We start from the raw sequence: 21,827 nt of genomic DNA, 5'->3' as shown, positions 1-21,827 counted from the left end.
TGAACTTTTTTTGTAATATTGCTTATTTTTCAAATACCTAAGACTACAAATAAGAACAAAACATTCTCCAGACCACAAAGCAAACATGCAAATAAAACTCAGCAGCCCTCCTAACTGTGAATAAGAAATAAAATATATGAGATGAGCATTCTTTCCTACTTACCTAGCTCAAATTTCAAATTCATTACAAGGTATTTAGCTTCTATAGAGTACATGTATAATCAAAAGTAAAATGTATCATCTGTTAGGATTTGTTGGTCATTTCCCAGATAAGTAGATAACTACAAAATGCAAACATTGACTTTAAAAGGAAGATGATTTTATTAGTGTAAAGGAACATCCCATAGTGTATATCTCATGAAACCTTGTGGGAGTTTAGTTTTCCTAAAGGTATTTTGAACTTTCTAATATTTAGGGTGAGTCTGTCTGCTTTTAGTTTTTTGTTATTTGTGATTGTGGGCATGATGTTTTAACTTTGATTAAGTAAAATCCATAGCAAGATTTCTGTGGAAAAAATTTAGGCATGGAGTTAGGATAGAATAGAAACAAGACGTCTTCCTCTCTTTTGTGCCAGGTAAGCTGTGCTTACAGCATGAGGATCTTGCAAAGAAGAGCATCCCAACTCTCGTGCGAGAGCTCGAGGTGTGCGAGGACGTGGCTGTCCGCAACAATGTCATCGTGGTGATGTGCGATCTTTGCATCCGCTACACTGTCGTGGTGGACAAGTACATTCCCAACATCTCCATGTGTCTGAAGGATTCAGATCCGTTCATCCGAAAGCAGACCCTCATCTTGCTTACCAATCTCTTGCAGGTTCGTATGAGGATTAGACCCTTCCTCCCCTCCACCATTGCTTCTGGTTTGGGAATATTTGAGTAGCATAGGAAATGTGCTTGCTTTGTAGTATGATAGAATCCAAAAATAATTAGTCTCATCTCTGATTTAAGAATATAACTCTTCTAATGTTTAGTACAGCCTTTCAAACAGATCATTACTTGTGAATATTCATTTCGGGTATTTGTTTAGATATCCTATCAAGCAGTGTGAAGTTTCGTCTTTGCAGATAAATGCCATGTGGAGAAATGACAATTAGTCCTAGTTCCATTTCTGTTACTCTCCTCGACCTGGAACAAGCCCATGTTTCTCAGACTTCACTTCTTCATTTGTGAACTGGAGGTGCTAGTGTTTGCACTGGGCTGGGTCACAGCGTCGCTCTGAGGGTCCACTGAGATGTCTCAGGGCGTGAAAGCTTAGGGAACTGTAGAGCTCTACAGAGCATTAGATATTTTTATATATGCTGAAAGCATATGTTTGGCCTATAATGAGAAAATAATATTTGATTTTTAAAAAGAAGATACTTAATTTGTATGTCTGTCCTGGTATGTTTCATACACTCATCTTTTCATGAATCACATACCTTATGGAAGCACCAGTAGCTCTCTCCCTCTAAAGCCATGTGCTTTGAGTCACTTCCAAAGATGGTAGAAGGTCCAGTGTGTTCCAGGCACATCCTCCTCCACGTCTCTGTAACTAATAAATGGCACATGCTCTCGTGATGGCCAGGACGTGAGAGCCAACGCGCTGAGCCAGTGTACCGGAGCCCGATCCAGGGGCTGACGGTAGATCTCTAGTGGCATCACTAGAGAGTATCCACAGGTGGCTGAGTGACTACGTACAGTGAAGCTTGTACATTAACACGTCTTGAAATAATGCTGGCTTCTCTTTGTGCAGGAGGAATTTGTGAAATGGAAGGGCTCTCTGTTCTTTCGATTTGTCAGCACTCTGATAGATTCAAACCCAGACATTGCCAGGTAATCTTTTCCTCATGTGTAAGACTACTAACAGTTTGCTTCATTTCTGGTATACGCTAGATTTCTTTTCCATCAAATTGGTTTAGAGTTAAATTATTTAGGATTTAGTGAACTTTTGGTAGTTGCCAGAAAAGTTAGCAGATTTTATACTAAGCTATCTAACAAAGCTTTATTTTGTATGCAAGTTTTACAAAAAAAAAAATTCAGATTCATCATTAAATAATCTCAGCATTGACTGCATTTGCTAACATTGTTTGCTTTTCCTAAAGGAGTGATGAAGAACAGTATATGTCTTTGTCATGTTAAACTATAGAATAGTAGCCACTAAATACTGACTTGACTGTGTTGATTTCTAAGCCAAATAAATGTTAATTTTGATAAAGAGTTCAGGCTTTCTTTTAAGTGCAGAAATTATAATGCAAAAATTCTAGGAATTAAGATGAAATTGCATAGTATGAAATCAATATACAAATTACAAGGCTACTTGGAAATGGGTGTTTCTTGAAAATCGAACAGGAGGGGAGTCACTTGGCAATTGTTAATTCCTATCCCTGTATCATTTTTTTTAATATTTATTTTCAAGGGGTTGAGAAATGGTCTGATAGAATTTCCTACCCTAGATTATGTTATATGAATAATTCTTTTTAAAGCAAGTCTGCCATTGGAAAATACAATGTTGAATGCCATTTCAGAAGCTACCACAGTGGGGGAAACGTCTTTATAGAGTTCATTAACTATAAATAGCTTATAATAATGGGTCCCTGTGGTTCTTAATATAGCTACCAGTAATTTAGTCTGGGTTCTGTGGAAGTATTTCTGCTCAGTTTTCTTTGAATATAATTTTCCAAGGAGGAACATTTCACGTAACAAACTAGCAGAAGGTTAACATTCTAATTAACATTGTCTAGAGCCAGAAGCGTACAGCTAAGGCTGTCACTGCATAATTGGGAAAGGAACCAAGATAGCTATGCAGCACCCTCTTACCTTCTCAGTGCATCGGGGTAGTACTGACTCTCATGACCCTCTCTGCACAATGCATACCCCAGAAGCAGCATAATGACAAGTGCTTGGAATGTGCTCAGATGATGAGCCTGGGGGGTAAGATTGGTCATTTAACCTGCATTTTTCTTGTTCTCCCTCACTTTTGTTAGCTGCTATACATGTATATTACAAAGAGCATTAATCAGTGCATAAAATATATGCAGAACCTACATGCATGGGTGGTCAGGGCATCAGTCAGAAAGAAATTAGATGGGCAGATAAAGAGATACTTTATATTGTAGTAAGATTATCAGTGCTCTTCTAGCATTTTGATACTTCCCCCTTAAGTCTTTCCATTTTATCTCTGCATTCTGGGTTTGTTAAAACCATGGTTCAAATGTGGACTATGATTTTCAGCTTGGAAAAGCTGATGACTGCATTTGCTAACTGTAATTTATATTACAGTTTGATTTTTTTCCTTTTATTTTTAGTTGATTTTTAGCTGACTTTTTTCCTTTTATTTTTAGTTGACATGTAATAATTGTGCATATCTGTGGAATACAGAGTAATATTTTGATACATACATGCAACCTGTAATGATGAAATCAGGTAATCAGCATATCCATCACCTCAAACATTTCATTTCTTTATGTGTGGGACATTCAAAATCCTCTCCTAGTTTTTTGAAAATATACAGTAAATTATTAACTATATTTACCCTAGAGTGCTGTGGGGCAGTAGAACTTATTCCTTCTATCTAGCTGTAATTTTGTATCTTTTAACCAACCTCTCCCCCTCTCCTTCTGAGCCTCTAATAACCACAGTTCTACTCTGTACTTCTATGACCTCATCTTTTTTTAGCTCCTATATATGATTGAGAGCATGGTGGTATTTATCTTTCTGTGTCTGACTTGCTCTCTAATATTTTAGGCCAAAGGCTAGGCCTATCTGTTTACATTAAATACCCTAATGTACATTATTCATACGTCTCTGCTAATGCAGATCTTAGCAAGAGACCAGTGTGGCGGAACCTATTGAATTTTTTTGGTCCAGCTGGATTTCCTAAAGATTCTGGCATGAGCAAGCAATCCTCCCGCCTCAACCTCCCAAAGTGTTAGGATTACAGGCATGAGCCACTGCGCCCAGCCTATGTGACATTTTTAATTGGTGAGATAAACCCCAAATTTGAAAGCTACGAAATTGTATGATATATTTTCCCCTCTGCCCACTAGGTGGTGGCCTTGTAGTATGGTAGTCACAGAGCAATGGCTAGTAACAAGTGGATTGTTTTAGTTTAACTGGGCAAATGCTGCAGAGGTACAAGGAGGCAGGGCAGAGAGAGTCAAGGCAAAAAAGTGACTCAAATAATGGGCCATTGAGTTGAGATAGAAAAGGGAGAAAAGACAAAGATGGCTTGGTTTGGGAGGAAAGGGGGTTACTCAACTGTCTAGAGGAGTTAGTGGAGTTGCGGAACAAGTAGGATGGGGCCGAGGAAGTCAGACAGCTGGAAGGATCAGCAGGCTGCCCATGAGTGGGGACTGATGTGCAGTGTGCTGACAGGGTCCGGGACATGGCTGTGCATGGTGATGTGGAGAACGAATGTGAGGTTACTGCAGGCAATGAAGATAGAAAGTTAGGGTGTTACATGAGCTCATCTGTATGGAGTCCTGCTGGGCTTTGAATGGAGTGAAAAACTAGGAGAGTAGGGAGCACAGTAGGTAGGTACGGGGGCTCCAGCAGAAAGGGCTGGAGGCCATCGGCTGGACCAGGTGGGGGAAGCATTGTGTGTGTCTGTGTCTGTGTGTCTGCTATAGCCAGTGGCCAAGACTCCCCTCCCTTCCCTGTACCTTTTTCTAGCTTCCTTGTTCTTCAGAGCACTTTTGGGGGCACACTTCATCTTGTCTATAAAGCATCAATCTGCCCCCTACATAGGGGCTTCCTGAGGGGCGGAGGCTTTTTGTGTACTGCTATATCCCTAGCACCTGAAACAGAGCTTGAAACCAAGCAGACGTAATGAACATTTGGTAAATGAATGAATGAAGACATGAGGGCACTGTGAAATGTGGTCCTCATCCTCTGTGGGATGTGAGAGATGAAGCAGCCTCCCTTTGACAGGGCCGTAAGAGAAATGGTGTCCTTAGGGGTGAGCCAGCTGTCATTTATGAAGAGGAAGCACAGTGAGTGCTCAGAGTCACTTACAGAGGGTAAGGACTTGATTCATCATGGAACCTGGAGTGCAGAGTACACAGTAGAAAGGTTCAAGGCAAGAGCACGGAGTCATGGGATGTCAGATGAGGAGAAAAGAAACAGCAATGTAGGAATGAGATAGAGATGAGGGGAGCCTAGATAGATAACACGAGGGGCTTGGATGTGGGAAATGCTTGCTTCAAGCCTCAAACAGAGTTCTGGCATAAGTGGGTCTGAGCCCTCAGTCCTACCCTGAGTAGACATGTTGTAGGCCAGACGAGAAACATGAATTCATTAGCTGCAGACTTTGTTGAACGGATATCTGCGTCCGAATGGCATTTGACTTGCAAAGAAATCTGAAAGAGGTCAGATTTTTATGTTTTCTACTAAAGCTGAAAATGGAAGTGAGCTGACTGCTCTTCCTTTGTGGCCTCATTGGGCTGTTTGAGTAATGGATTTCAGTTCTTAGTAAGGATGATAATTTCCTTTTACACGGTTATAACAAGGTAATAACTCAGACTGAGCTGGTCTTCCCTTTGTTTTGCACATAATGCAGTTGATGCTGTAAGGTCTCTAGACAGTGTCCCTGAGTTGGTGGAGCGGTTTTGGGTGGTTCCTGGTAGTTGTCCTGTGGGAAAAGGAGAGGTTGGAAAGGATACTGGTTGAGCTATGAACTTACCAAGACTTCTTGAGAGCGTTGAGGTTTTCTAATCCAAGTACCTGGAGAGTGCCACCTCTGTCACTCCAAAGCGATGTTCCAGGACATATTATCTGGAATGTTCATTTCTTTTAACTTTTCAGCAGACAAACAAAAAACAAAATAGTCCCTCTTCCCCAGTTTATCAAGCTGGTGGGAGCTGTGAGTCTTATTCTAATCAAGGATGAAAGTTGCCTTTTTAATAAAGTCCCAATAAATGCAGCAGCAAAGATGAATCCTGGATATTACGCTTTGACTGTGGCTTCTGGCTTCTCAGGATGGAAAGCTCTGTGACGCTGCTTTCAGCCTTGGCGTAGTTTTTATGTTGCTATTGAATTTATCTGTATAGTTAGTTAAGCCGGTTTTTCACTAGGGCTTAGACTCTGCAGTGTTTTGCTGGCTGGTCACCTTTGCCTGTGCGGATTCCTGACCTAAGCTAGTAGACTGGCATCTGAGATCAAGTCATCGCTCAAAGCAGCTCCTCTTCCTGAAGAATTACTGACTTTATCTGGTTTTACATTTTCCTATAAATGGCTTCAGATCTAAGGAGAAAGTTCAGGTAGACTTGGCAACTGCTGTGCTGTGGTAGGTTAACTGTAATAAAATGCCACAGAAGGTGAATCCTTGTTGTTTGTTTCTTTGGGGGATATTTTTTATTTAGTGGTTTTCTCCATTCTTGTCACAGTTTACCACAGTAACCCTTGTTTAGAAGGAACTTCATCTGATGCTGTGACCTTCTTTGTCTTTCATACCTGGGTTGCTAAACATCATAGTTTGTGCAAAATATACCGAGTACTCTTAGATCAAACAGGTGCTTCTAGCTGGCCTTAAGTGAATTTTCCTCAGGGAATTTCATTTTTTTAAATAGAGTTTTATTTGTTCTGTTTTCATATTTATAAGTCAGGCTGCCCCCTTATTTCCTAGGTGAATAGTCCAAGTGTGATTATCTGCAGTGAAATTTTCATCGAGGCTTACTTCCATCATGATTTCTCAGCTACCTTCTCTGACTTTTAATTGTTGTGTATGCTATGAATGCAGACGGATTTGAATCTTATCCTAAGGCACAACAGTAGGGGAAGGGGAACATAAATCTCACGTAAAGTCCTGATGTGCTCCAAAGCCACGTGTAAGCCGCAGGGATTGTGGAGAGCTGCCTGGTGCTCCTGTATAGGTGGAATTGCATCTGAGCTCTGAAACGAAATGAAAACTTTGGTCTCGACAGTATGAGTGGACCACAGTGAGCCCTGCACTGCCTTAGGTTGACCCCTAAGCAAAAACCAGCGCTTTCGCATTCTCTCACCTGCTCTCATGATAAAACAGAAACTGTCCCGTAGCTATAGTTGAACAGTTTGGCTTTTGTCTATTTACATTTGGCTTTGGAAACCTTCCTTGGGTGCTGGTGGCATCTGTGTCCCTCGAGTGGCACTGCACAGATGTGTTGGAGGCACCGGTGGAAGGAGAGCGCCCCGGGCTCCCTGAGAGTCGGTTACTTGGAGGAGGGCGCTTGCCCTGCTGATCCAGACTGTGAGGCTCTTGTCGTTAATCCTATTCTTGAAAAACAGTTCCAGTTCCTAGAATTGGTTTTTGTTCATTATTGTGGACAGCAAACTTGAAGTGGGGGGATGAAGGCCAGGTGTTTCTTTCAGGTGACCACTGTCATTGCATCAGCCTTAAGGACGCTGGCTCCTGCTTGCAAAGGCAGTTTGGGGTGGTTGGTTGGTTTTCCCCACTTGAAGTACAGCTGGGTAACAGCACCTTGCGTGAATTTTGAAAGGAAACTTGGTAGAGAAAGCTTCATACTAACCTTGGATTCAGAAGGAAGCTGGGGAGTGAGGACAGACCAAATAAGCTAAACTCTCTTGCGTCTGATCTGATGAAGCTGCTTGTTGGGACAGACTTAGGGTCCATCACTGTTACGTACAGCTTTCTTCTGCTTGGCAGAGTTCTTGGTGTATTCAGAAGCTGTTGGCGAATAGCAAATGGGACTCTTTCTTTTGTTTCTCCTTCCTTACAGCTTTGGGGAGTTTTGCCTGGCTCATCTGTTGCTGAAGAGGAACCCCGTCATGTTCTTCCAGCACTTCATCGAGTGTATTTTCCACTTCAATAACTATGAGAAGCATGAGAAGTATAACAAGTTCCCCCAGTCAGAGAGGTCAGTGAAGCCGCCGAGGTGGTCTCCTTGTCTCTCGGTAAGAGCCGGGGCGCCTCGGGAGGGGTCTGGCTGTTTTGTACACAGTGGTTGGACGCAGACCCGACCCAGGTGTTCACTGTGGTGGTCGTTATTTTCCTTGGCAGGACGATGTAAGAAAGTGCACTCCTGAGGATAGATTCCTAAGGGAGTGTCTGTGACGAACGCTGGGATCTCAGCAGTGGGCTCGAGCCTTTGGCATGTGGCTTTTAGGATGCTGTTAAAATGCTGTATTAAGTCCTTGTCACCCATGCCCACGTGACGCAGTAAAATTGTCCTGTTGTGCCACAGAGAGAAGCGGCTGTTTTCACTGAAGGGAAAGTCAAACAAGGAGAGACGAATGAAAATCTACAAATTTCTTCTAGAGCACTTCACAGATGAACAGCGATTCAATATCACTTCCAAAATCTGCCTTAGTATTTTGGGTAGGCTTGGTGTGTTCGGGATAAAACATGTGTTTAAAAATGCAGTCCTGTGTTGATAATGGCCCAGCAGGTCTGTAGCAAGTGACAGGAAGACCTCTGTCATCTTGTCCTTGTTTGGTATGGGCTATACCCAGGCAACCCCGTGGCAGCCCCCAGTGGCCCTGGGTCTGTGAATTGCACCTTCCCCGTGGACTGGAGCGTTTCTCAGAAGATGGTCTTGTACGCTTTCTCCCAGCGTGCTTCGCCGACGGCATCCTGCCCCTGGACCTGGAAGCCAGTGAGTTACTCTCAGACACGTTTGAGGTCCTCAGCTCAAAGGAGATCAAGCTTTTGGCAATGAGATCTAAACCGGATAAGGACCTCCTTGTGGAAGAAGATGACATGGCCTTGGCAAATGTAGTCATGCAGGAAGCCCAGAAGCAGCTCATCTCACAAGTAAGTGTGCTGTTCTTCCCTAAACAGGCCTGCTCGCACCCCTGTGCTTCCCATCTGCCCCCAAAATCTTGGTGGTATACCCAGGATCCTGATTTCATTCTTGCCGGTGGCCTTAACTCTTGCCCAGGTGGTGATGATTCTCAAATCTGCGTTTCCAGCCCCACCTTCTCTCTGAGCCTGATCCCAGTTCCGCTCACTGCCTGGATGTGCCACAAGCGCTGCAGACTTACTCTGTCAAAACTGAATCAGTCCTCCTTTCATTCTGCTGTTCGTCTGTTCCTTTTCCCACAGTTGGGGGTGGAGAAGGGAACCATTGTCTACCAAGTTATCCAGAAGGGAGCCCGGTGCCACTGCAGAGTGGAGTCCAGCTTGCCAAGCCCGTGCTCTCTTTGAACCGAACGGCTTTGAGGGGAGCTCAGTTGCCATAGTCCTCACCAGGCCCAGTGTCTCGTGCCTGGCCTGGATCACCGACTTGTATTTCCCACCTGACCCCTGAAGGCTTTTGACCCCAAAGAAGTAGACTTTGATCACATCCACTTTGCTAAGAGATCCTGCCTGTTTTTATCTTACAGATCTGTCTCTGTGGTTCTGACTTGACTTGAGCCTGTGCCATTTCCAGTAGTTTTCTTAGCACCGTATTTCTAGTTTGTTTCCGTTGCAGGCCATGCACCACCTTGCGGCCAGAAAGGTCTTTTTTTTTTTTTTTTTTTTTTTGAGACAGAGTCTCACTCTTTTGCCTGGGCTAGAGTGAGTGCCATGGCGTCAGCCTAGCTCACAGAGCAACCTCACACTCCTGGGCTCAAGCGATCCTTCTGCCTCAGCCTCCCGAGTAGCTGGGACTTTCTTAAGTCCAGATTTGATCATTTTATTCTCCTACTTAAAATAGACTAGAGGCTTGTCAACTGCAAGGGGCAGTGGGAACTTTGGGGTCATGGATCGTGAGTCTGTGCTGCTGGTTACTCAGTGCAGACTTTTGACAAAGCTCATGAAACTGTTCACTTAAAATGAATGAGAAAATTCATGGTATGTAAGTTATGCCTCACTGGTGATATCTTTTAAAACTATGTTGGTGGCTTCCTGTTGTCTTGTGCATAAAACCCTGATTCTTCTTCAAGGGCACACAGAACTCCTGGTGTTCCTTCCAGCCCTCCAGCCCTCCCTCCGTCCTGCTCCTGGCCTCCATTCCAGGCCGCCGTGCACTGCTCCTCCTGCCCGCCTCATCCCCACACACCCTCAGTGTCATCTTCTCCGATGCGCACGCCTTCCCAGGCATCCCACCTTCACACTTACACCCCCAGCACCCTGCCACTCGTCACCTCATGCCCTTCACCGTGACAGACGTGCACTGGCGTAGGAGCAGCCGGAGGGCAGGGATTCTTGGCTTCATTTCTGAATCCCTGGAGGATCGCTCTGTGCCTGGAACAGAGAAGGTGCTTGATAATACTTGAGTGAACACATTTAAACCACTTTTTAAGACTAAACTAAACTACCAACTGCTCAGGTTCAGTTTTATTAAATTGTTCATCTCTCTACATATTGCCCTCCTGTTTCAGGAACTCTGATAAGACTTTTTAGAAATGAATGGTTTACAAGAAAGAAACATACATGTGATTTTAAATGAGAAGAAAGAGTACTTTCAGCTTCAGAAGGATAAAACTTGCATATATGGGCTACTATAATGAACTATTTTTAATTCTAAGAGATTTATTGCAAAATATTTGTGGTTAGTGATCATTCAAGGTAAAGATTTTGAAGACTTAGTCAAATTTAGGTACTATGTAAATATGTAGAACTTCCTAAATATGTGCGAAGTTACACATACAGATAAGAAAGAGAGAGAGAAACAAAGCTGGCTGTCTTCATGCCCAACCATTGTTAGACCACTGTCCCTTCACCAGCAGGAATACAGAATGTCTCTCTGGGCAGCCGGTGTGACCTGGTTTTCATTCCAAAAGGGAGGATGTCAAATGGAGGGACTGAATGTGGAGCATGAACCCAGGCTCATGAGGGGTTTGTGTGGAGATTTAGAGCTTTTTGCCAGGTTACTTAACATATTTCTAATTCCTTTTGCTCAGTTGGAAAATATGACTAGTATTTATCCTGCCCTACTTTACAAAGCCTTCTGAGTGTTTTGAGGTAATGCTTATAAAGTCTCCAGGAAAAAAGCAGGGGGTCTTATACATTCCCAGTATCATAATCAAAAGTAAAATATAAACTTAACATAGTATGCTAGATCGGCTCTACTAAAAGAACTAGATCAAGGAAAAGCCTTTGCCTTCCAGAAGTTTATACATCTAAGGCATGCCTTTGTTTGTGTTACTGCAGGTTCAGAAGAGGAATTTCATAGAAAATATTATTCCAATTATCATCTCCCTGAAGACTGCGCTGGAGAAAAATAAGATCCCAGCCTTGCGGGAACTCATGAACTATCTCAGGGTAAGGATGAGTTTGTGCTTTTGGGGTCATTGTCCCCCTGCAGCTCACCGCTGAGGATCTTCTGCCAGTTGTGATGGTTCAGTTAGTGAATGATAACTCCAAATGCTGCAAAACCAATATTACCCCGGTTTGTGTAGAGAGACACTTGCCGGGCAGGCCTGTGGCTGTGGTGGGGAAGATGGAGAGTTTGACTGTGGGTTCCACTGAAGTCACCCCTGCCCTTTTCCACGCAGCTGGGCTTCTGAAGAGCTGACCCACCGTGCTGAGCCAGGCACATCCTTGGTGGGATTAGATTCCATTTTGAAGATCTTCTCAGCTGGGGTCAGAACAAAGTCATCATTGTAGTTCAGCCTGGGGAGGGGTAAAGTGCAAGTTGGTCATCATATTTAATTTCGGGGTGTTCACCTCTAACACCGTCTCAGATTGACAAGTCAGGCAATATAATAGATGCCCTGTAGCGACTCCCTCAGGGGCTACCACACCTGGCTTCACTGTTTGTGCAGCAGGGGCACCTTGAGAAGGCCCAGTCTGGGCAAAGCCAAGATGTGTTGACTTGCAGTGCAGAACCAAGTGAGGCCTCGGGCCATTCTGCAAAATCTGCTACTCAGAAATAAATGCAACATTTTTTTCATTTAATTCAACAGAGTTATTTCTCTGTTCACATTATGTGTTTTTCTTCCTCAAAAAATACTATGAATTTTTTTTCCAAAAAAGGCTAAATGAAATTATTGAATATAGTTTTTCAAGTAGCTTTTTATCCAAAGAAGCTAAGGTGGGAAAGAAGCATGCATTGTATGGCAAAAATAAGAACTTCCGATTATTCTTATATTTCTGTTGGCCTGTTTTAGACCTCAAAAAGGAAAAAGAAAGAGCTTGGATCCCAAATAGACTGCTTAAACATTCAAGAAAAAGAAGTGTGTCTCTTGTTTCTGGGCACATGCTCACAGGATGGCCACACAGTCGCCTGATAGTACAGTGATTCTCTTCTTTAGCCTGTGGAGCCCACTCTGAGTGGCAGCTGGAGAGATGATGGATTTCCTTCTCTTTGTTGGGACTCCCCTCCTGGTTAGAGCTGCAATAGATATTTTCTCCCTCTAATACTGTTAGATGAAATGGTTTCTTTTAGCAAAGTGGCCTTGTCCCTAGTAGACCTCTTTAAGACCTAAGAATGTTCTTACCCACATATGATAAAAGATTTTCTAGAAAATCTTCAGAAGAGGCCACAAAAAATGGGATTAGAGCCTTAGTTTTCATCCCCTGTGAGGCTATGGGGAAAGCTAATGTAGGCAGAGGAGCAGCTTTTAGACTGCACTGCTTCCTGGGACGTGCTCCAGAGGCCCTGCCTGGGCCAGGACTCTCTTTCTCACATCAGAAACCTTGGAGATTTCCTGCTAACTGGCAGATAGAAGCTTCCCAAGAGATCAGAACTGTTGGTTAATATCTCCCATCATGTTCACATGCTTCTGTGGTCTTCATAAGTATGGTTGGTGTTTCCTCGGACTATTCCATTATACCCGTTAGCTAGTGTTAATGGAAATAGTTTGCTTTCAGTAATGTAAATCTTCACTTGCTTTTTGGAAGATTCCATTCCAAAAAAAATGTTAAATGGAAAAAGGGGAACGCTTGTACATTGTTGCCGGGAATGTAAGGTAGTACAGCCACTATGGAGAACAGTAATTATAAACAATTATAAACAACTGTTTATAATAATAATTACTTGTAATTGTTCTTATTATTATTTATCAAGTCATGTTGGAGACCTTATGTTTTTATTCAAGAAAACATTAAAGGATGCTTCTGGGTCTGTTTCAGGAGGTGATGCAGGATTACCGAGACGAAGTCAAGGATTTCTTTGCAGTTGACAAACAGCTGGCGTCAGAACTTGAGTATGACATGAAGAAGTATAACGAACAGCTAGCCCAGGAGCAAGAGCTGGCGAAGCAAGCAGACGTGAGCAGGATGGCGGAGGGCACCGGTGCGGCGCCAGCAGTGCAGGTAGCTGTGAGGCCTGCTTCAGCTTGCCCCGACTCCCAGTCTGCTCTCTGCTGTCAGTCTGTTCAGCATTTCTTAAAACTCACATATGATCAGAGGTTGGTCAGAGCTAGACCTTTGGGATTACTGCTTGTTAGCCACTACCGTGTGTCTTTGTTATAAGTGATAGATACACCAGTAGCTCGAGGCCTTCCGTCCCACAAGGCTATGGCATGGGAATTTGTCTGGAAGGTCATTGTAATGATAGTTGGGAGAATCGTGTGAGCACCAGAAAGCAAGGTGGCAGTAGGGTTATTTGGTCTTTGGTTACAGCGACTGGTCTGCCTAGTGTCTTAGTTTCTTGTCTTTCTCCCAGCAGGCCCCTCTCTAGAGCAGATCATCCCGGGGGCGTTTCTGGGATTAGCTGCTGCTCCGGTTAGGAGCATAATGCTCTCACTGCCCTGAGGAGTCCAGACAGATCTGCTGAATTAAAAAGTGATGAGGACAAACTAACTTATTATTTTTTCTCTTTAATGCCACAACATCTACATGTGGCAGTTTGCTAGTAATACTCTGTTTCTGAAGAGGAAGTTCTACTTGCCCAGGGATGGTATGGTTTTAAAATAGATTATTTATGGACTTGCTCATAGCATGTGAAGGTTCCATTCCAAAAAAAGTGTTAAACAGAGAAAGGGGAACACTTGTATACTTTTGGTGGGAATGTAACATAGTACAACCACTGTGGAGAAAAGTATGGAGATTCCTCAAAAAACTAAAAACGGAACTACCGTATGATCCAGCAATCCCACTTGTGGGTATATACGCAGAGGAAAGGAAATCAGTATGTCAAAGAGACACCTGCACCAGCATGTTCATCGCGGCGCTATTCACAATAACCGAGAGAATCACCCTGAATGTCCATCCGCAAATGAGTGGATGATGAACGTGTGTTACCTGCGCGCAGCGGACTATTATTCAGCCATTAAAAACAGAAATCCTGAAATTTGCTACAACATGGATAAACCTAGAGGACATTATGTTACAATAAGTGAAATAAGCCAGGCACAGAAAGATAAATACTTCATGTTGTCACTCATATGTCTGAGCTAAAAAAGTGGAATTCATGGAAGTAGAGAATTGAATGGTAGTTACCAGAGGCTGGGAAGGGTTGGAGAGGGGAATGAAGAGAAGTTGGTTACTGGGTACAAAACTACAGTGAGGTAGAAGGAATAGGTTCTAGTGTTTAATAGTACAGTAAGGAGATTATCATTAACACTAATTTATTGTGTATTTCAAAATAGCTAGAAGAGAAGAATTGGAATGTCCCCAACACAAAGAAAAGATACTTGTTTGAGGTGATGGATATCCCAGTTATCCTGAATCATTACACATTGTTGGCATGTATCAAAAGATCACACGTACCCCCAAAATATGTACAACTATTACATATCAGTTTTTTTTAAAACTTTAAAAAATGTGTTAGAAGGTAAAACTCTGTTGATCTTCTCTAACAGGTTGCTCCACGTTTAGAAATAATGCCAGTTCCTGCTGGCCAAGAAAATCCCGCCATGTCCCCTGCTGTGAGGCAGCCCTCAACACCTGGGCCAAGCACTGGCCATGCACCGACTCTGTCTCCTGTGCCTGAAACAGGGCCATTGAACAGGTTGATGCCCAAAACCAGGTAGAGGGCCACGGGGTCCCGGAGGGGGCTGATTGTGTGTTCTCAGAGGCGGCTCTGCTGTCCCAACCAGGTGTCAGCGGGAGAGCGTCGTCACTGTACCTGCCCTGCCCCTCTCTTCACATTCTACCCCGGGAGGTTGGAACGCGGGTGGCTGAGGGATGCTCTTGAACAGAAGTGGGCGGGGACTGCAGTGAGAACCTCGGTGTCTGTTCTCCTCCACAGGCCCATGTCCCTGAGCACCATCGCAATCCTGAATTCTGTCAGGAAAGCTGTGGAGTCCAATAACAGGCACCGGAGTCGGAGCTTAGGAGTGTTGCCTTTCACTTTGACTTCTGGAAGCCCGGAAAAACCGTGCAGTCAGGGTAAGCCTTCAGTTTGGCACCAGACATAGTGAGAACATAGAGATCAAAAAACAGAACAGGCCTGCTTCTCATTCCTTCAAAATGGTTTCTATTTTCTTACCTTGAAAACAACATTAATTGGGCAGTTAGGATTATGGGTAATAAAACAATGCATATTTATTCTAAAAGATTTGGAAAATAGTGAAATATGTAACTGACACACAGCAGTGAGGTGTCCATTCCTCCAGTGTTCTACTCCTCACACACACGTTTTGTTTCACTTACGAAATTGTGATCTTAGTGTGCATTGTTTTATGACCTGCTTCCCTATACACGCTTATAATAAGATATAGTGCAAATTTTTCCATGAAATTTTCTTTCAAAACTTTACTCCCAGTGGCTCTATAGCATTCCATATGTGGAAGTACCAATACATGTTTATTGCTACCCTATTCTTAGAAACATTGGTGTTTTTCAGCTTTTTTTTTTAAGTCCTAAACTAGAGACAGATCAACTTTTTAATACAAATAATGCCACAGTAAACATCCTTGTACATATATATAGCCTTGTATGTATGTAAGCCGTAGGATTAATTTCCAGCAAAGGCCATGAATATTTTAAAACTTTGATAGTGTCAGACTGTCCTCCATAACTTGTGCCAAATTATCCTCTTACAGGAGCGTCCATTTTCCTACCTAGAAACACTGGTTTTATGATTTCCCATTGTCTTTGCTGAGCTTTCTAGACCAAAAATGGTATGGTTTTAATTTCCATTTTTTTTTTAATCCTAATAAGAATGGACTTTTTTTCCCCTCAAATTTTCATTTATTTGTATTTCTTTCTGAATTGCCTTTTTATATGAATACTTTAAATATTGGGATTTTTAACTTTATCATATATCTTGCAAATGTGTTTTTTAATTTGGTTGCTTTGTTCTTTGATAATTGTTTTGAGTTTTTTTGGACAGATAAAACTTTTTTTGTTTTATCCTAGCATCTTCATACAGCTTGGAGCAAGAGTCCAATGGAGCTATTGACCATGTAACTAAACGGGCAATCAGCACCCCTGAGAGTAAGTAACCAGCTTGAGTAAGTTGGCTTCTCCTAGGTCTCCCCTACAGTCATTATTTATTTGCTAGAGTTGTAGTAAAACTCTTTCCTACTGTAAGGTAGTTCTTCTGTTAAATACTTGGCTGAAGGCACTCCTGTTGGTCAACAACATTATAGCGAGTTATTGAGACTGAATGATTAACTGAGCATTCGTTGCATGTCAAGCACTGCTAAACTTCACGGTGACCTGTGAGGGACCCTCACATGGCAGGTGGTGATGCCCAGGTGCAAAGAAGTTAGGTTACCAACCTGACGGTGCCCTTCTGGAGGCAGCCCTCCTTGGCGTCCCCTGCTGTGCAGGTGCACTTGGTGCTGCCGAGCCAGGTCTGCCCTGGGCAGCGGGCAGATGGCAGCACCGGCACCTGCATTTCAAAGTGTAGATGAGTTAGACAAGTAGAATGTTTTTTCCCATATTTTGTTATATAGCTGCTTCTTGTCTCAAGCCCCATAAAAACCATTATTTTGAGAAAATGATAGTACGAAGAAACTCTTAGCTGGGCATGCTGGCATGTGCCTGTGGTCCCAGCTGCTAGGGAGGCTGAAGTGGGAGGATCTCTTGAGACCGGGACTTCAAGGATAGCCTGGGAAATGTAGACCCCATCCCTTAAAAAAAAAAAAAAGAAATTCCTACTGTCCAGATCTGCAGTGTCGTTTCCACGGCCCTGCCTGGTGCATCCTGCGTGCACCGTACTCTCCCCACCCCAGCCGTGTCCTAGTCCTCCTGGAGTGCCGGCAGCAGGGCACACTCCTCCCTGACGGCCTTCACACGCCGTGTCCCGTCTGGATTGCCCCCTCCCTGACCTCCAGGCCAGAGCAGGCGCCCCTCCCGTGGCACTGACCTTCTCATGACACTCCCCATACTCCTGTGTTCATCGTCCACCCTGCCTATTCGTTTTAAGCCATTTCACGTCTCACAGGGCCTACCCCAGTGCCTGGAACTGTTCAGTGGTCAGCTGGACGGCAGAGCTGGGGGCTCAGGCCTCCTGGTCCCACTTCTGTGCCCCGTCCCAGCCTCCCTCCGATCCTGATTTTGGGCATAAGGAGATGGGAACAGGTAGCAAGGGAGCACATCGTTCATTCATTCACATCTTACGCAGTTCCTGTATTTGAGTCCCTACTGTGTTCTAGCTGCTGCTGTTGGTTCTTTACCTGTGACGCTGTGGTCTTAGCAAACATTTAATGGATTATAGATAATTTTCATCCAGGACATTATCCCAACCCACCTCTCCTCAGATGACAACTAAATCATGACAGCTTATGTCATTAAAGGCAGTGGGTAATTTTGGGTACGTATATATTGAAGAGATGCAATGTTGTGTGTGTAAAAACGGCAGCCTCTTTCAAACAGAAGAGTTTGCTGTCTGTTCTGCGTCCCTGGCTCAGGAGTACCAAGTGCTTCTGTTTTGGCAGCTGGTACCATAGATGCTGAAGAAACGGGGAGAGTGCATCTCACTCAAGTTTTGCCCTGAGTCCCTCATTTCAGTCCGTGGCTGGTCCCTAGCAGCCTGTGTTCCTCAGCGGCAGGACCGGGCGAGGCGTGTTAATGCTGCTCTCGTTTGCATGTGCGGAGCTACCTTTGCACTGAACATAAGACTCTCAGGTGCCATCGGATCCTGCAGTACTTGTTCTTTCTCTAGCCTCGAGGGTAGTAGTCCTATTGATGCAATTTCCGGCCATCTCTCTTTATGCTGAACCAGGAAGAAATGCTTGAAGAAGGGTCTCTTATTAGCTCTCCTTGGAAGAATTACTAGACAAGTTAAAAGCACTTAGTTCTGTTTTCTCTGTAGTTTATAAATACAGATTCTTTTGACAACTCTAAGTTTAAGTGGGGGTGACTGTCAGGAAGTGTCTCAGCTCTTCAAAGCTAGCAGGAGAAATGCCACCCGGCTCAATATTGCAGCACACCAGAGGTATTCAACACAAACAAAGTGGTTTTGCTAAGTGGAAATGAGTTAAAAAGCCTAGGATTTTAACTGAAAGTCTTTGGGAGCGTTTAGCAAGTCTCTCTTACTGCTGCAATTCAGGCAGTAAAGATGCTTCTGCCTTTGAGTCTAAGCACAGTGCATTAGGAATTTAAGAGCCACCACACAGGGACTTTTGTAAAGGTGGGAGACTTACTACCTGGAGTGCACACAGGCTTCCAAACAGGAAAAGCAATGTGTTTGCAAGGAAAGGGAATTTCTAACGACAGCATAAGGCAAGACCTCCCAGAAAGAGGAATAAGCAGACCGAGCTGTCTTCATGGCAGTGATGAGGATAGAGTTCTCCACCAGTCTAATAAGGAAGCTTGAGTAGCCATCAGGTACATAGCGCTGCAGTGCACTGATGAGCTTTAAAATGTAGACTAGAAGGATACAGTCTGTTCTCATAGGAAGATAAAGTATGCAGAGAATAGGAAGAACTCTGAAGCTTACTTCACAAATGTGCTTGCAGAAAGGACAGCAGGCTCAGTGGGCATGTGCTTTGTTCCTGAGATGGGAGCTTATACAAACATACAGCACCACAGGGGCAGGGCTGCACCGTCCGGGTCTCTCAAAGACGGGGTGGTGTGCTGAAGTCAGATGGGGGGAGGCAGAGAAGCTGAGTGTGCAGACACAGGCTGCTTAGCAACTCGGACGGGTGAGCATGGGTGGACCATAGCTGGCGTGTGTGTGTGTGTGTGTGTATGTGTATGTCAAGTGAGTCTGTAAAGTTACCTTGCGGCCAGCTCAGTGTGAGAGTCTTTGTGCACACGCACGTGTGTGTGTGTGTGTGTGTGTGTGTGTGTGCGCATGCGCGCGCGCGGGAGCCTGCACATCAAGTGACTCTGTAAAGTCAGCTTGAGGCCAGCTCAGGTCGAGGGTGGATTTTAGGCTTTCCTGAACATGGAGCTATCAGAGTGTCTAAGCAGGGCAGTAACTTTACCAGCTTCTTAATTAAACATAATTCCAGTGACGTAGGGGATAGTAGCTGTTAAATCACAGTAGTTGCCAACATTTCTTCAGCACTTAGCTATGCCAGATATTGTGTTAACACGTTGACTGCCACACAGAAAAATCAGAAGTTTTTCTTGGGGCCACAGTGTTTTATAATGAAAATAGAATAAAACCTTTTGAGCGTAATTTAAAGGTAAACATAAATAGAAAAACAAAATTTATCGACTTCTATTCATTTAATCCATGTTTTAAGAATTAAATTGTCAATTTTAACAAGAAGAACATCAACAAGATTTTGTATATGCTTCATGCATCCCCAGGGTCAAAATTAGAGTGAGTTAGGCCGGGCGCGGTGGCTCACGCCTGTAATCCTAGCACTCTGGGAGGCCGAGGCGGGTGGATTGCTTGAGCTCAGGAGTTCAAAACCAGCCTGAGCAAGAGCGAGACCCCGTCTCTATTAAAAAAGAAAGAAATTAATCGGACAACTGAAAATATATAGAAAAAAAATTAGCGGGGCATGGTGGCGCATGCCTGTAGTCCCAGCTACTCGGGAGGCTGAGGCAGAAGGATCGCTTGAGCCCAGGAGTTTGAGGTTGCTGTGAGCTAGGCTGATGCCACGGCACTCACTCTAGCCTGGGCAAAAGAGTGAGACTCTGTCTCAAAAAAAAAAAAAAAAATTAGAGTGAGTTAAATACAACTCTCATGGCAGTTAATTAATGTTAAACACTTTACATAAATAATGTCATTCAATTCTGACAACGTCCCTGTGAGGTAGGTACATTTGTATCCCCATTTACGAGGTGAGGAATTGAGGTTGTTAGAGAAGTTCACACAACTGCTAAGACACAGAGCCACAGTTCACGGCGCGTCTGCTCGGCAGTCTGCGGTCCTGACACTTGCTCTCCTGCCTTGAGGGTGCACTGGAAGGGGAGGCCCTGGGAGGACGGCACCTCAGGAGTTCAAGGGCTGGGGGTAGAGGCAGGGCGACAGGGAACCGGGATGAACAGACACTTGGAAGGTAGAATGACAGGACTTGGTTACGGATTCCATGTGGAGAAGCCCACGATGCTGTATTTCTAGCTGGGACGGGACCATTTATTGGCCAGGAATATAGGAGGAACATGTCGTGGGGTGGAGGTAATGAATGAGCTGGTGAAGTGTCTTCAGGAGAGCCAGGTGAGGCACAGTAGGAAGGAGAACTGGGGCGCAGGAGGGAGGTATGAGCTGGAGGTGACAGCCACTGGCATGTGGGCAGTCACAGACGACACGGGGGTGGGGAGAAGCCAGAGACGGCGAGCAGTGACTGATGAGGGGCCGGCGGAGCAGCCGCGCGAGGGCCATGCCGAGAGAAAGGAAGTCGGGAGAGACCTGAAGGAGAGTTTACAGGAGGAAGGAGCCTTCAACAGTGTCAGGCCCTGGGCCAAGGTCGAGGTGACAAGTAGGACAGAAACCTCTTGATGGCTGTTTCGTACCAGCTTTTAACTAACACTGGTGTTTCCCCTTTACCCAGAGACCATCAATGACGTCACCTTTGGAGCAGGGGTCAGTTACATAGGGACCCCACGGACTCCTTCAGTCAAAGGCAAGTTCTCGGTTTCCTTCTAGACTGATAGTTAGCTGCCTTTGAAGTGCTGGAAATACTGAATTTGTGTTTGACTCCCTTCCAGAGAAAATTGAAGTCCAGAGTCAAGGAAATGACATTTTATGTTTATCGTTGCCTGATAAACCGTAAGTTTACTGAAGAGTTCCTTTTGAGGTGACATTTTTGTCACGGTTTTTTTTTAGTTCCAGAATGACTATACCTTGTGTTTCCTAGGCCTCCACAGCCCCAGCAGTGGAATGTGAAGTCTCCAGCCAGGAATAAAAACACCCCAAACCCCAGCAGGAGGTCCCTCCGAAAGACCCCTCTGAAGACAGCCAACTGAAACGGTGCATTCCAGGGAGTGTCCAGGACAGCAAGAGCCCTTGAGGAGACACTGTTGTTTCCTGCACGTGGAAAGGCTGACGGATCCCTTTCCGTACGCCTGGAGTGACGCTTCATCATGGAACAGCCAAGCCCCTCGGGACCCCAGCGCTCCAGCTGTTCATCTCCTCGCAGCTGGCCAGCCTTTTAACTGCCCTTCATGACGTCTGTGGTTAAAATTGTAAAATAATAGAGAAATGCCAGATTTAGATTTTCTATCCTAAACTTAAGCTATTTAATGTTATAACGTTATTCCATTTGAAAGCGTCCATGTCCATTCGGATAAGCTATTATCTGGTCTTTAAGGAACATAACTTAAAAACTTCAGCTTTCTTTTATAAATCAAGCCTCTATTAGCGTGTCTGAATTCCTTATAGTACATATTTTCCCATATCTAATGATAAAATTTTGATGATAATATTTTTTGTATTATTTATAATTACAGTTTTTTTTTAAAGTGTAAAGCTTTCTAAAATGAAATAATAAAGATTTAGCACAAATACAGCCTTCCAGTATTCAATAGGATTTTTCTGTTTTTAGAACAGGGCTTTTACTGGTAGTCATTTTAATTTTATATAAAGTACTTAAGAATGAAACCAAATCATTCCTGTTAGGGAAAAAATGGTTCCACTTATCTTTAAGGTTTGGTTCATCCACCCACCTGCCTCTGCTCCTGTACAGAAGCTG

At 44.0% G+C, this 21,827-nt stretch overlaps 1 protein-coding gene across 1 annotated transcript in view; it reads left to right on the top strand.

Annotated features, from left to right (window-relative positions):
• NCAPD3 (non-SMC condensin II complex, subunit D3) overlaps nucleotides 1–21,481 on the top strand; it is an 81,757-nt gene extending 60,276 nt beyond the window's left edge. Inside the window, exons 22-34 of the mRNA XM_012644275.1 lie at nucleotides 575–813; nucleotides 1,732–1,811; nucleotides 7,691–7,828; nucleotides 8,156–8,289; nucleotides 8,525–8,724; nucleotides 11,050–11,160; nucleotides 12,973–13,155; nucleotides 14,646–14,812; nucleotides 15,035–15,174; nucleotides 16,147–16,224; nucleotides 20,688–20,759; nucleotides 20,845–20,905; nucleotides 20,994–21,481. Coding sequence (XP_012499729.1) covers nucleotides 575–813; nucleotides 1,732–1,811; nucleotides 7,691–7,828; nucleotides 8,156–8,289; nucleotides 8,525–8,724; nucleotides 11,050–11,160; nucleotides 12,973–13,155; nucleotides 14,646–14,812; nucleotides 15,035–15,174; nucleotides 16,147–16,224; nucleotides 20,688–20,759; nucleotides 20,845–20,905; nucleotides 20,994–21,102 — 1,712 coding nt within the window. The 3' untranslated portion in view covers nucleotides 21,103–21,481. The remainder of the gene's footprint in view (nucleotides 1–574; nucleotides 814–1,731; nucleotides 1,812–7,690; nucleotides 7,829–8,155; nucleotides 8,290–8,524; nucleotides 8,725–11,049; nucleotides 11,161–12,972; nucleotides 13,156–14,645; nucleotides 14,813–15,034; nucleotides 15,175–16,146; nucleotides 16,225–20,687; nucleotides 20,760–20,844; nucleotides 20,906–20,993) is intronic.
• Nucleotides 21,482–21,827: the final 346 nt, after the last annotated feature.

The sequence above is a fragment of the Propithecus coquereli genome, unplaced genomic scaffold (assembly GCF_000956105.1).
Source record: "Propithecus coquereli isolate 6110/MARCELLA unplaced genomic scaffold, Pcoq_1.0 Scaffold209, whole genome shotgun sequence".
Lineage (NCBI taxonomy): Eukaryota > Metazoa > Chordata > Mammalia > Primates > Indriidae > Propithecus > Propithecus coquereli.
The sequence above is the reverse complement of the archived record's forward strand: the minus strand, read 5'-3'. Positions and strand labels throughout refer to the sequence as shown.